This window comes from Engraulis encrasicolus, chromosome 2, assembly GCF_034702125.1.
Source record: "Engraulis encrasicolus isolate BLACKSEA-1 chromosome 2, IST_EnEncr_1.0, whole genome shotgun sequence".
Taxonomy (NCBI): Eukaryota; Metazoa; Chordata; class Actinopteri; order Clupeiformes; family Engraulidae; genus Engraulis; species Engraulis encrasicolus.
Genome location: NC_085858.1, coordinates 3638760 through 3654191, shown reverse-complemented (window position 1 = coordinate 3654191; position 15432 = coordinate 3638760). Strand labels below are relative to the sequence as shown.

Here is a 15432-nt window from a genome sequence, read left to right as displayed (position 1 = left end):
GACATGTTTGATGTAGCTAATTACATAACAGCTCTGGCTTGTCAGCCTGTGACACTCGACGGTGTGACCATTCCAACTGGTTTTCGTTGAACCAGCTTATTACCATAATACTGACTTTTAAACATTGAGATTCACTCTGGTCACCCAATTCGTTTTGCCCCTGGCGAATTTGCTTTGGTCGCTCTCGATAGAGAAATAGTGACTTGCGTCACTCAGTTCACTTTTGGTGTACACGTGAAGTAAAATCATATCTGACTGTAACACACAAAAGCTTTGCCACTCACCTTCTTCATTGAGGAGATGCGCTATGATGAACAAGCATCTGTTGGTGGTTTTGTGGGCATCCAATTTGTAAATGTATTCAAATTCGTAATCGTCCTTTTTCTTTTTGTACACAACATACTTGTACGGAATGGACACTGAGGTTACGCCCGACTTTTTGGCGTGTATTTTCCCCTCAATTAGGTAGCCATGTTCACCCAAGTCACTGTAACAAACAAGGCAGGCAGCCATTTCAGTCACACACAGAAAATGCATTACAGTGAAAGAATAATAATTAAAAAATGTAAAAAAAAAAAAAAAAGGCTGTGATGGTGGCAACTAGCAAAACTTCACATGTGCATGCTCGCGCGCACACGCACACGCGCACACGCACACGCGCACACGCACGCACGCACGCACACACACACACACACACACACACAATTACAAGCATTGAAAGCGCTTTACCGAGACACAGTCAGCTCAGCTATGTCATGTTTCCAGTCTCCTAAACATCCCCCTGCACGGAGAAAGACTCGGTCGTCCTCTGTCAGTTTGAAGTCCTTGGAGAGGACAGCATGGAAGTAGATGGTCACCCTCTCTGTTGCAGCAATCTGCTGACCGCGTGTAGGGATCCTGCCAGTTAACAATTGTCAACGTGCTAGTATATATCAAGAACATCAACAACAACCACTATACTACTGCTACTGAAAATAATTGTGTATATTATATATATATATTATTATATATATATGAAGAGTTCAGATGCAAAACCCCCTAAGTGCCTTTTCAGAAAATAATCTTAATTCATTTTTATTTAATAAAAAGCGATCAATATTGCATTTTTCTTTTACTTATTTATGTAATATAACTATTTATATGTATTATCAAGTACATGAATGTAAACCAAACTAACAACGGGGTTCTCTAAAAAATACAGAAGTGCAGGTCTTCAGAAATGGAGTTAGGGGGTTTTGCATCTGAACTCTTCAAATATATATATATATATATATATATATATATATATATATATATATATATATATATATATATATATATATATATATATATATATTAATTATTGAATGTTGTCACATAAAACAACATAAAAATAACTTAAGTATATTGTTGTAACACAATTAATAGTACAGTACACCAAAGTGCAGTTTGGCAAGATGGACAACAACCTTTATTATTTTAATTCCCTGTAAACCATGTGTCATTCCCCATACCAAATTAGAAATTGATGCAAAATGATAATTTCAAGAAGCACTGCAGAGACCTGGCAGGAGGCGGGCTGGTTTTGGGAGGTTTGGAGGTTCCTTGGCCACTGTCGTCATCAGACTCCCTGTCTGCCTCATCCTCAGACTGGGCAGTCGATCTCTGCTGGACCTCACTGTGCTCCACTAGACCAGGCCCCGTCCGCGCGTCCACACTCGACCCCTCACTCACATCCTGTTAACACATACACACAAGTTTTTTTCCCAATGTGTGCTAAACTCCAAGTTGGGGCTTTTTATTAACAAAAGGTATTTTGGTGCGAGCACACAGATTTATACATTTTTTGTAGAAAAGCCACACTCTTTACTATAATTCTTGTTTTTTATTTTATTGGGTTAGCATGACAGACAGACAGACAGACAGACAGACAGACAGACAGACAGACAGACAGACAGACAGACAGACAGACAGACAGACAGACAGACAGACAGACAGACACATACACACGCACACACATACACACAACTATGCTCAGATATTCAACATCTGCAAGAGACTGAAAACAACTAGTCCAAAAGGAGAGGTAGAACTTTCTTGCATGAACTTTCTTCCGGAAACAAAGTTGACTTTGAAACTGATTAGATGGTTAATTGTTTTGACCTTTGGGGTTCAACCTGTTATCTGTGGAAGTAGTTGTACCTTAATTTGTGTTTACTTACACTGAACAAAGTAAATGTGCCTCATGCTTGCTTCCTTAACACATAATAACATACTGTTTTGGCAACATAAAGCAATTTTAAAACCACAAACGGGGGTCTTCCCTGTTTGTTAAATTTGTGTTATTTGTACCTTAGACGACTGAGGACCAAACACCTTCTGCTGGCTTCCTTTGGTCTGTGTAGTGGTTTGTTTCTTGTTTGCGTTCTTATTTCCCGGCGTCTGGGCATCTGTCCTCGGCTCCTCAGTTTTCAGTGGGTGATCCTCCGCTTTCTTCCCTTGGCTTCTTGTCTACACACAAAACACACAGAATTTTACAAAACTCAGACAACTACTATTGCTAATAATAATAGAATTGCATTTCTAAAGCACAATTCATACTACATGCAGATGAAGATGCGTCATCAGTGTGGCAAAATGAGCAACTCAACACTATAGGAACACTGTGGACTCACAGCCATGTTCTCAGCTTACAATACATATATATAACATATACACATATATTGGCCTTGACATTAATATCGATAATAAAAGAATGCTCATCATAAATGTCTATATGCCTTGTGAATCTGCTCAGGCAGAGGATGAATTTTTAAGCAGACTGGCCTTTCTAAGGTCATTCATGGAAGGTTTTGATTCTACATGTGTTTACATAGTTGGAGATTTTAATGCTGATTTATCTGACAGTAGGTCTTTATTTATGAGAGATTTAAATGAGTTCTGTAATTACAATAATATGTTTTTAACTAGTCAGATCTTGCTACCTGACGACAGTTTTACTTATGTGAGCGATGCTTGGCAAACTACCTCCTGGCTTGATCATTTGGTGTGCACTGCAGATGCTCACTCCTCAGTGGTTAACATGGAGATCAAATATGGCTTAGCCACCTCTGATCATATGCCTATTCCACTTAATGAGGTAAATGATACTAGAAAACTGGACTGGCTGAAAGTAACTGCAGGGGATTTGGAAAAGTATTTTTCCTCTACTGACAAGATGTTGGGTCTTATTGAACTACCTAGAAATGCCTTGTTGTGCCAGGACATGAATTGTAAAAATGATGACCATGGTCATGAGTTATGCTCATTGTATGATCACATAGTCAGCATTCTTGTTGCTTCAAGCACCTCTATTACTACTCGGAGAGGCAAAACTCACAGTAATGCTAAGCCTGGATGGAATGAACACGTTAATGATCTTCATTCTGCTGCCAGAGGGGCTTTTAAACTCTGGTGTGATGCAGGCAGGCCAAGACAAGGCCCCCTGTTTGAAAATAAAAAGGCCACAAATGTTAAATTTAAATATGCTCTTCGATTTATCAAGAGGAACGAAAATACCATGAGAGCTGATGCACTTGCTAATAGGCTACAGAACAATGATTATATTGACTTTTGGAAGGAGGTGAAAACGATGAACAACTGCAAAACATCTCTGCCCTCTGATATAGATGGGGTGTCTGGTACTGAAAATATTGTTGAAAAATGGCGTAAGCATTACCAAGATCTATTTAATTGTATAAAGAATGAGCCATTTGAAGTTAATCATATTGATTCATCTGAAAACTTTGTAATAAGATCTGATGAAATTCTTGAGGCAATATCTGCACTTGATAATAATAAAGCATGTGGCATGGATCAAATCTGTGCTGAGCACCTGAAGTATGGCAGCAAGAAACTCTGCCCTCTTTTAGCAATGTGTTTTACTGGACTCCTCACCCACGGAGTGCTACCTGAGTCTCTTTTGGCCATATTGCTTGTTCCTGTACTGAAGGACAAAGCAGGCAAACTGAATAGTATTGACAACTACAGACCTATAGCGTTGTCTAGTATTCCCTCCAAAGTTTTAGAACAGGTCCTCATTAAAAGGCTTGATGTTTTTCTCTTAACAACAGACAACCAGTTTGGTTTTAAGAAGAAACATGGCACTGATATGTGCATATTTGCGTTAAAGGAAATGGTAGCTCAATATGTGAACCAGAACTCCACTGTTTTTATGTGTTTCCTCGATGCTTCTAAGGCTTTTGACCGCATAAATCATACTAAATTATTTATTAAATTGCTACAGAGGGGGGTCCCAAAGGTCATCATCAGGATCCTTGTGTACTGGTACAGCCAACAGACGATGCGTGTCAAATGGGGGTGTGGTATATCCACCCCATTTCATGTATCTAATGGTGTCCGCCAAGGTGGGCTTTTATCTCCTGCCTTGTTTAATGTTTACATGAATGACTTATCTGCCCAGTTAAGTTTGTGTTCCACAGGCTGTTTTATTGGTAATTCTTTGGTGAATCACCTTATGTATGCAGATGATCTGGCCATTGTGAGCCCATGTAGTGCTGGGCTGCAACAATTACTTAAAGTATGCACTCAATATGGGCTTGTTTATGACATTAAATTTAATGCAAAGAAAAGTAATGTCATGATAGTGAGAACAAAAGAAGATAAGAAGATGACATTCCCTGTTTTCTATTTGTGTGATAGCCCACTTGTGGTGTGTAAAGAAGTTAAGTACCTTGGTCATATAATTTCGGATGATCTCAGTGATGATCGTGACATATATCGTCAACGACGTAAATTGTATGCCCAGGCCAACATGTTACTTCGCAAGTTTAGCATGTGCTCAGTCAATGTCAAATGCTCTCTGTTTAAAGCCTTCTGTACACCCATGTATACTGCTCACTTATGGTGTAGGTATAAGAAAAGCAGCTACCAGAAGCTGACAGTAGCATATAATGACTCTATGAGACTGTTGATGAAGCTACCAAGATGGACCAGTGCTAGCAACCTCTTTGTGTACTCCAGTGTGCCTGGGTGTGATGCAGTCTTGAGAAATGTTATTTATAAGTTCATGTGCAGATTGGACTGCTCTCAAAACTGCATTATTCAAACCCTAGTGAGTCCAGTAAAGTGTTCTGTAAGGTTCTCCTCCAAGCTTAGGCGACACTGGAGAGAGTGCCTATTTGTTTGATGGGTGTGTCCCCATCTTTCATTTTATTTTCTTATTTTATTTCTTATTTTTTTCTTTGTCTTAACTTCTCTATGTAATGTATTGACTGTTGTCTTGATATGGACCATGTACTTTGAGTCTGAAGTAAATAAAGAATTGAATAGAATTGATATAACACATTTTCAACCCACAAATTTGATTTAAGTTATCCCACAGGGACATCACAGCAAAACAATACTTCCTAATATCCAAAAAGTACACAAATCCGATAATTTTTAAGTCCATCAGTGATTGCGATGTGTTGCCTTACCTGTGGTTTAGAGCTAGAGACAGTCCCTGTACTTCCTGGTGTCTGTGATTGACTCCCTTTGCCCTTCTTGACTGGTGTCTGTCCCTCATGTGAGCTCTTATCAGCGTTGGCACTGCTGTCTTGAGGCGGTTGAGGTGTTGGTGTGTTAGCGGCCTCCTTATTCTTCTTGGACTTCTGGCTGCTGCGCCTGTTGCCATCGGACCCTTTGGCCTGCGTCTGGTCAGCAGCGGTGAGCTTCCCCTCAGACGGAGACTGCCCAGAACTGGACTGCCTGCTGAGGTCTTCAGGATTGGGGTCTTGGACCCTAGAAATGGGTTGCCTGGTGAGCCCTTCTGGCTCAGAAATGGGCTTACTATTGGTATCTTGAACCCCAGAATCAGGGTTACTACTGGAGTCTTGGGGTCCAGCAGAGGTCGGCCCTGCGGTCTGGGTCTGGACAGGCCACGCTGCACTCGTACTCCTATCCGATGGGGACGTCTCAGGCCCTACCTCTCCCTCGCCTCTCAGCTGCTCATGCTCAGGCCTCTCCCGTCCTGGTGCCTCCTCTGTGCCACAGTGCTGCATGGTGGTGGTGTCATTATCAGGGACGCTTTCATCCGAGGCCTTCTTCTCCTGCTGCTGCTGCTCATATCTTACTGGTGGAGACTGGGGAGTGGCTGAAGAGTTGGTTGATGGAGACTGGATGGCTGAACCCTTGCCGGGTGGAGACTGGGTATTTGCCAAAGCCATGCCGGGTGGAGACTGGGTAGTGGTCACAGCATGGGCTCGCGGAGGTGGTGGTGGTGTGGTATTTACCAAAGCGTGGGCTGGTAGTGGTGCTGGTGTCTTGGCAGGGGAAACTGGTGGGGACCCCAGCGGCTCCTGCGTCTCGATGACCGGTGACAGCGGCGTCGGGTTGTCGAGGGGACTGGCCACCGGGTCGGCCGACTCGTCCATGGCGCTGGCGGAACTCTCGCTGTCCGAGGCGGATTTGTCCGCCTCCGCCGCGTCCGCGTCTCCTCCCCCCCGGTCCTGCCGCGCCTCCCGCTCGCCCAGGGAGGTGTCCGACAGGTCAGAGGTGATGGACTGCAGAGAGTCTCGGCCCTCATGCTTCTTCTTCTTCCGACGCTTGCGGGGTTTCTTCTAAAAGGGGAAGAGGGGGAAGTGAATACCTGAACTACTGTTAACAAACACCCAATACACACATTACTACATAATCATAATCACACACACACACACACACACAATAATAAAAAAATAATCCATATGCCATATCACAGTAACAGGAACCATCCCAACACACTTACCTACTTGTGCTGATCACTGCAAAAGGCACCTATGGTATGGTTTATGTTTAATGCCTTTGCATCGATTACTACATTGGTATGGAGCAAGTTACATTCCCCAACAGTGGGGTATATATGGTTTAGTGTAGGGGTGGGCGATAATGTATACCCGGTATAAATGAGCCTCTGGCGGCATACGGTATATATCACGGTATTGTACATTTGTGTATAAAATTATAAAATTAAGTGTTTTGTGGCAAAATGACCAAGACACAATTTTTTGTATTTTATTTTTGGAAATGACTGGTCAGACGTTTTATCTATGTGGGAATTCTTGTCATTCAAATAATTTGAAAACATACTTTTAATCTAATTATGACTGAATCAGCTTCTTAGTATGCCCCCCAAGGACACCTGTCAGAAGGCATTGTGGTCTATCTGATCCCCAACCTTAGCTTTGGAGTTGTTGTTGGGCTCTTCGAGAGGCCGTTTGGGTGATGTGGGTGATGTGGGTGACTGGGGTCCATCCAAAGACGACTCATCGCCAATCAGCAGAGGGGGTCCCTCATTGCCAGCTGTCAAAGACTTTGGGTTGTCATCTAGAGAGGTAAACAGCAACACCAAAACATCAACACAAAACAAACAAACCAATAATAATTTTGGGTAAGAGATGGCCCGTCTCAACGCTCTTTTACATCGCAACTCTCTTGCAGACAACATTTGACAAGCCTACAAATGTATTTCATTGTGATTATAATTACATTATTTAACGTAAAATTGGTCTAGCCCAAACTTGTATTCTACTGTGCCTTGACCTCTTTCACAACTATAGGCCCATGTTCACAAACAGTTTTACCTGCTATGACTTGAGAGGGAAACCGTGCTCCACACTCGCTGCAAAACTTGGGGTTCCTCTCCGCAGAGACATGGCCGCAACCCACGCACTTCATTTCTCGTCTGTGGGGAGGAGAATAATAGTTCTGATTTCGTATTAGGTCGCGGCTGCAGTGATTGTGAAGCGTAGGCCTACACTGCGTAGGCTACACCAGAGTCTTCGCTGTTTCTTCTTATGGCCGCCTGGAGGCTTTCACTTTCGATTCATCATAAACGGCCCAGTCACAAGATCTGATGCAAGTGGTCTGCCACCAGATTCCCTGATTGACGCTCCCAACCCAGGACGCTCCCCTTTCATCTCGCTCCCACTAGCCAGACTATCGGTACCACCGCCATATGACGGAGCTAGTTATGTTGTTGATGTTAGTTTTTTGTTTCTAACCCTAACCCTAACCTTAACCCTAACCTTAACCCTAAACCTAACCCTAACCCTAAACCTAACCCTAACCCTACTTTGCTTGTATGTGGCAGTATATGATAATACGTGAAATATAATCGGGTGGGACTACACGTCCGGGAGTGATAGAAACACCTGGGACCGCACGTCCGGGAGCGATCTCAGTTGGGAGTCTCCATCCCCCACCGTGCCACCACTGCCAGAGTTCACAGACTTGTCAGGCTGTGCTTGCTTGACACGCCCCTCCCTGAGTGGCTACAACATCTTGAGGCGTTGTGTTTGACATTATGTATTGTGCATTTCACCATTAAACTGATACATATCGGTAACGCGATTCATTTGTCATGCCTTCATAAGCCTCTGACTCAATTTGGGCCGCTGCCCTTGTCATGTTGGGGGATTCCCCCTCTCTCTGTTGCTCTGCAGAATAAATGTCGAGCTATAATAAACCCCTCCGAGTCACCACACAGGCACAGCATACCAACCACCAACATTTAAAGATGTCCTTCACTGATGATTATTTCGCTGGGTCGATATCGACAGGTAACCAGACCGATCGAACTTATGCTGGATGTGTGGAATCAACTTCTGCATGACGAAATGATTCATGCCCACCCTGTCCCACAAGAACTCAGTCTGTAGTGCACAATGTTCACAGCCGATATAACTCATAACTAGCCTGTAGCATGACACTTCACATTTGATCGACCTCGATATTGGTCGAGCAAGTAACACTTGCTAGCATCACACAGGCACATAGGTAATGGCTGCGCTACTACCAAATACACACCTTGCTGCTAAATTAATAGCATTCAAGTTAGCAGTGGGCTACGCTAGGTTATCTTCCTGTCACATTTATCGCCAAACTGACAACGTTAGCTTGTTAGAGATTGACGTTGTTCCAATATTGTTGTACAGTACCACCAGACACGAGTAACTTATCTGGTGAACACATCCAGCTCGATGGCTAAACATAATAGCTCTACATGACGCTGCTCCATGTCAAAACAAACATGAAACTTACCAAAGACTCTTCTCACTGCGTAGGCTTCTCCTCATGCACACATGACTCGCATTGTTGACAAGAGAATTCAGCAGTATTCGGCTGCATGTGTAGCTATTACAGTAGCCTATATGTAAATTACCAAAAGCACAGTCAGGACAACACTATTGGAAACCCGTGGTCGGTTATCCGTTTCCAAGTAAGCGAAATCGTGCACTGAACTTTCGTTTCTGTTACATGGGCGTGTTTGACAACATGTTAAATATTCCTGTTGTTTCTGAACGTCACACAGTAGGCCTACTCAGTTAACCATAAGCTAAATCGATAGTGTTCCGAGTTTGGCCGATTTGTTTTTTTTACAGCATAGTACACACTGCAGGTGAGTGACAGCGTCACTGTTGGCGCTCAGCACGTGAATGCTACAGAATTACCGGTAATTGAACTTCAGCCTGATGTTTCGTGTAGGTTCCTTTCATGTCCTTGGCAGACAGCCAACAATTAGCATATTTACTACTTAATTTGTTAAATTTGTCGTTAAAACTAAAGATCTAAGCCTACATCCCACTTAGTAGTTTAAAAAGCATCTTATCTTTCCCTAATTTATTTCAACAGAGTGTGGTTTCACAGGCAGTGGTTGAGTGTTATTCTGTTGGTTGTGTCAACGAAATCACATCCATTCAAAGTGCGGTTTTGCATGTGTGATGGCTTTCAGACGAAGTCAGGACTAGTGCACATATTGCATCAATGCAAATTTCGGGCTCATTTTGATGAGGATATGATGCTACAGCACAACTTAACATAACATAACTCCACAGAAATGTAGGCCTGTTCATCATCTGTGAGTGGAAAATATAAGGAATCAACTGATTTTTTTTCAGAAAGCTCACTTGCTGATGTGCATTTTGAGTCTTGAGGTGAGGTGAGGACCAGACCAGTGACGAAATCAAACAGCAGAGGGCGCCACAGCCAGAGAGACCAGAGAGACATACAGTGCAACATGTTTCAGCTGTACAAGGGCTGCATGCATCTTTGCATGCTTTTAATTTGTGGATACAATCCACATGATAATGCATTAATAATGGGCATATAGGCTAGACCAACATGAAATACGGCACAGTAGTAGGTAGGCTTACTATAGGCCTAATAGCCCACTATAACATGATAGAGAGGTCTCACTGGGCTCAGTGGTACAGTATACTGTTGAGAAAGTGGAAGCATTGCACTTAGGGTAGCCAGATGTGAATAATGATTTCAAGCTAAAAAAAAAGAAAAAAAGTTCAAAAACAGCCTGGAGGCATTGAATCCCATCCAATATGATCCAAATTCTATGTAGGCAGGGGCGTGGCCACGTGGTGGCCAAGGGTGGCCGCGGCCCCCATTGGTCAGACGCTGGCCACCACATTGGCCCCCCCTACGGACACACCCCTTTGACACTACGCTGAGGAAAGCACACTGGTATATAAAAATAAATAAATAAAATAAACACTTCATTAAATAAATACATTTTAGGTGTCATATCTTTAAATTAACCGTTTATTAATTTATCATTAATGCAATAGTTCTGATAAAAGTATATGCAAATTGCAACACAAGGGAAGGAGGTGCACAAACAGCGTGACAGCGCACCACGAGCGCAAAGAGATACAATCCGAGGGAGCAACGAATCAAAGCAGCAACCTGTGATTCCCGCCTGGCATTGTTCTCAGGAGTCGAAGTCTGGATCGCCTTTCAAAGTTGAAGAACAGACCTCGCTTATTTATGTTTCTTCAGTAGTCAAATCCTACAGGTGAGTATGCTGACTGTGTGATACTAGACAGGATTAAAGTCATGTGGGTGTTTTTCACCGTAAATGCTATGTAAAATGAATGTCCCATGCCTGTAGTTGCAAGGCTGCTAAACACCTGCTAACACCGGTTGCAAGGCTGCCAACACAAATGACCTCTGCTGCCTAGCAAGTTAGCATGATCCAAGTAGCAAATCGCCACATAATGTAGCCTCAATATAACACACAGGGACCATGGTATTTTATAAACAAAAGAGAGTAAGGCCAGCGTATGATTATACACGTTTATTTGACTGGACAGAATGGATACTGCGAAGAAGAAAATCCACCCATTTTTCCGTACTGAAGTTCGAGCAGAAGAACATAAGGCGGCAGGCGAAGAGCAGACACAGGCGGTGCAGGATGAGGAGGAGAACGAGGAGGCAGAAACTGGTAGAGAAGACGAGAGCAGGGTGCAGAATGAGACAGCCGGCAGGCTTGCCAAAATATGCCCTTCAGGTAGGCTAAGTGAAGAACAGGATGACGATTTGATTTCATTTCAGCATGTTGGAGAATGTTTGTGTGAGAGGCACTAGCTAGTGTTAAGCGTGTACCAGACAGAGTAAGGAGTCAGTCGCATACAGGCGCTGGATGCTCTTCAGGAGAAACTTACTATTGAAAAGCCGAAAAGTTGCGAAAACTAACATGAAAGCCGAATACAAGGGACACAAACGTTTATAGACTCAACACATTTGTATCCCAAACGGTTTTAAATCGGCTTTTCTGATTATTTTTCGACTTCCCAATTCAGTTTCTATTGAATTGCATCCATCGCCTGTTTTATGACTCCTTTCTCCTCCCTTCACGTAAGCCCTGGGAAGTGCCGAGCCGAGCCGTACACATCCCTGCTTTTCGCAACGATCCGGGGAGAATTGATCTACGCGATAACCCAATAACGTACATTGCGCAGCGCGTAGATCAAATCTCCCCGATCATTGTGAAAAGCAGGGATGTGTGGCTCGTCTCGACCGGACCGGACCGGCTTTTCAATAGTTGAAGTTTCTCCTGAAGAGCATCCAGCTCCTGTATGCGACCTCTTGAATACACTCGGCTTAAGAATTTATGGAATGTTTGTTTATTCGCACATCCCATCTCCAAAGCTGTTACTACACTCACTTACACTTACTGGACTGTGTTCATCTGTAAAGACTGTGCATCTTGTAGGGAAGCTGAAATGTCAGTATACTTTGTATAATGTCAATGTCAAAGGCGTTCTGTTCTATTCTATTTCTATTTTACTAATATGTAACTCATTGGTGTTCTACAGACATATCCAAATCGACCAGTGAAGCGCCAGCACAGCCTCAACTGGCGCAATACCCAAGGACTCAACAAGGCGACAGGAACAGGAGCTTCAAGGGTGAATGGTATGCTGTTCACCCTTGGTTAGAGTACTCTGTGTGTGAAGATTCTGCTTTTTGTTATGCATGTAGGCATTTCAGCTTGCCTGGTCATGTTGAGTCTACATTCACTGCAGGCTTAGGGTTCAGAAATTGGAAAAAGGCTACTTATACAGATGGTGGGTTTGCTGCACACAGTAGATCTGAGCATCACAAGGATGCAATGTTAGCATGGAAGGAATTTCAACTAGCGGAAAAAAATCAGGGATCTGTTATGGAGCAACTAAATCAAAATTACAACAAAATTGTGGAAGAGAACAGGGGGTACATTAAAACCCTAGCTGAAGTGGTTTTGCATTGTGCAACTCAAAACATTGCTTTGCGAGGTCACCGGGAGTCAATGGATCTTAGTAGGAAAGGGAACTTTTTGGGAACGTTAGATATCATTGCAAGGCATGATGAAAAAGTTGGGAAGAAAATGAATGGTCCTAGGAATGCGAAGTACACAAGCCCTGACATTCAAAATGAAATTCTATCATGTTTGGCCGAGATGGTTCGCATTTCCATCATAAAAGAAGTCAAGGAAAGTGGTGCTTTCAGCATACTTGTGGATGAAACGAAAGACAAAAAGAAAATGGAGCAGATGTCTTTTGTTCTCCGCTATTACTACAATGGTGAAATCCATGAGAGCTTTTTGGAGTTTGAGGTAGCGGAGGCCTTAGATGCAGAGAGCCTCAGCCTGAAGATTATTCGCCTCTTGCAACGGTATGGGCTGGATTACAAAAACAATCTAGTTGGACAGGCGTACGACGGGGCGGCTGTAATGAGCGGGAAAAAGAGTGGTGTGCAGGCAAGAATTAAAGAGGTTGCCAATGTGGCATTCTACGTTCACTGTTCTGCACATTGTCTCAATTTGGTTCTAGTTGACACTGTGAAGGGGCTGCCAGAAGCTGACTGTTTTTTTTCCCTGTTACAGCAGCTTTATACTTATATGTCGGGCTCGGCTGTGCACTCAAAATGGTTAAATGTCCAAAAGGAGATGTACTCTGGAGATGCCCCAAGAGAGCTACAAGCATTAAGTGACACCCGGTGGGCCTCCAGGTACAATGCCTGCCGTAATCTCTGGGACAGGTTGCCAGCCGTTGTGAAGGTACTTGAGGATCTAGCTGAGGAAAACAGTGGTGAAAGGTCAATAGGTGCCAGGGGCCTTTTGCCTCAGATAAATTTACAGTTCATTGTATTTCTTGCTATATTTAAGAAACTGTTGGGAGATGCCAAAATGCTATCGAATCTGCTCCAGTCCTCCTCTCTGGATTTAGCTAAAGCGGTAGACCTTGTGGAGACACTAATCGATACATTTCAGTCTTATAAGACAGAGCAGGTGTTTGGAGATTTGTGGGACACTGTGCTGGAACTCGCAAAGCAATGTGACATCAGTATAGATGCTGCTCCAAAGCGCAAAAGAAAGCTTAGTGCACAGCTACAAGGTTATCATGTTTTATCTACTGTGGGAAGCCATGACATGGGGAATGACAAAGACTACTACAGGACAGCAATTTTTAATCTGGTTTTGGATAGGATGCTCAGTGAGCTAAGAAGCAGATTTTCCAGGCAAAACTGCGAAATCATGCGTGGAATACAGGCTTTAAATCCTAATAGTACAAGTTTCTGCGATAAAAATACCCTTTTTGCATTTGCTAAAATGTATGGATGCCACCTTGTTGATCTGGAGCATGAACTCCACCAGGTTAAAAGACTTTTAGACCGTAAGGTGAAACAAGGGATGCAGACACCGCATACAATTGTAGATCTGACAGCTTTTATCGAACCTTACCAAGAGGTTTTTGATGTTTTTGCAAGGCTTTGCAAAATTGCACTGGCCTTGCCCGTCAGCACAGCTGCATGTGAACGCAGCTTTTCTTGTTTAAAGCTTGTGAAGACACACCTGAGAACTACCATGGGAGAGGGAAGGCTCAGTGATCTTGGGGTGTTGAGCATTGAACACAGGAGGGCAGCATCTTTAAACTTAGATGAGTTTGTCGACAGATTTGCTGCCAATCATAAAAACCGTAGGATACAACTTCTGTAATAGTAATGTTGAGTAGTGAGGTTCTGGCAAATGTTTTGTTGTTATGGGCCACTGTCTCTTGTTTTGTTTTGATTCCAATGTAACATGTATTGTAACCAGTTGTAACAAACCTGTTGTTATGGGCCACTGTCTTTTGTTTTGTTTTGATTCCAATGTAAACATGTATTGTAACCAGTTGTAACAAACCACGCTGCCATGAAATACAAATATATTTCAAAATAAATACAAATATATATTTGGACATTTGTTTTGTGTCTTCTCTGTGGTGGTCAGTGTTCATAATAATAATAATAATAATAATAATAATAATAATAATAATAATAATAATAATAATGATAATGGTGGTGATGATGATTTGAATTTTAGTTTAAATTGGATATGGTCCACTTTTTAATCTGGGTCAGTGTAGGTGCTATTACAAATTGGTTTAATTTCAGCAATAATATTATCCAAGGAGTAATAAACATTATTCATATCTATTTCTGAACTTAAACTAATACTTAAAGTTATGGAACAAGGGGCTGACAACAGCAAAATGGAAGGAGGATGAATCGGGTGGTATCTTCAATCCTCAATTCAGTTTTTTTCTGGGTTATTTTCGGTCTGTGGCTCCCCCTACAGTTATTTTTACTATATAGCACGAGCTGTCGACTTTGACAGCGCTACGAAAACGTCATAATATTCGTGCACCGTCATTGGGTAGATTGGCTGGCGCATGACGATGACGTGCATGCTCAAACGTGTGTTCAACATCGATAACAACAGTTAGCTGTAAATGCAGCGAGTTGCAGTAACTCCAGTAAAATATATCATTGTGTGTATTGAATCGCCAAATAAGATATTGTGTCGCTTAAAGCGCCGTTTAGTCAACTCACGGCGGATGAAGGGGGTGGGGAAATAGATAGGACGGGAACTCTGGATGTTTGGATTTCACTGTTTTGGTAGACATAGGCCTACAGGGAAATGGAATTCCACTGCAAAAATGCGAAGAAAATCAGGGAAATTGTTATGATGAAAGACTGTTGATGGCGATAGAAGAGAGTCTTTTTGCTGGGACTGAAGCACAAGCTATCCGGCAGAGTATTTGAAGTCATCTCGATGAAAGATTGGATTAGGAGGAATGGATTTTTATCTTCAAACCTATATTCAAGTGCTTCAAACGTATC

The 15432-nt window shown here is 42.6% G+C and overlaps 2 protein-coding genes across 2 annotated transcripts in view; one reads left to right on the top strand and one right to left on the bottom strand.

Moving 5' to 3' along the window:
• rnf213a (ring finger protein 213a) overlaps positions 1-9269 on the bottom strand; it is a 72274-nt gene extending 63005 nt beyond the window's left edge. The window contains exons 1-8 of the mRNA XM_063219867.1: positions 9037-9269; positions 7578-7678; positions 7172-7320; positions 5457-6578; positions 2332-2490; positions 1544-1716; positions 730-897; positions 285-487 (exon numbers count right to left, since the gene is read on the bottom strand). Coding sequence (XP_063075937.1) covers positions 285-487; positions 730-897; positions 1544-1716; positions 2332-2490; positions 5457-6578; positions 7172-7320; positions 7578-7671 — 2068 coding nt within the window. The 5' untranslated portion in view covers positions 7672-7678; positions 9037-9269. The remainder of the gene's footprint in view (positions 1-284; positions 488-729; positions 898-1543; positions 1717-2331; positions 2491-5456; positions 6579-7171; positions 7321-7577; positions 7679-9036) is intronic.
• Positions 9270-10354: 1085 nt separating this feature from the next.
• LOC134465946 (zinc finger MYM-type protein 1-like) lies at positions 10355-14507 on the top strand. Its single transcript, XM_063219846.1, has 3 exons — positions 10355-10801; positions 11100-11296; positions 12105-14507. The coding sequence occupies exons 1-3, from the start codon at positions 10590-10592 to the stop codon at positions 14264-14266; spliced, it is 2571 nt and encodes an 856-aa protein (XP_063075916.1). The 5' UTR covers positions 10355-10589; the 3' UTR covers positions 14267-14507.
• Positions 14508-15432: the final 925 nt, after the last annotated feature.

Bases quoted from the DNA above. Each gene is read 5' to 3' on its own strand.
- LOC134465946 (XM_063219846.1), top strand. From the start codon at position 10,590: ATGCAAATTGCAACACAAGGGAAGGAGGTGCACAAACAGCGTGACAGC. The intron at 10,802-11,099 runs GTGAGTATGCTG...TTGACTGGACAG, and splicing joins TCAGTAGTCAAATCCTACAG to AATGGATACTGCGAAGAAGA. The intron at 11,297-12,104 runs GTAGGCTAAGTG...GGTGTTCTACAG, and splicing joins TGCCAAAATATGCCCTTCAG to ACATATCCAAATCGACCAGT.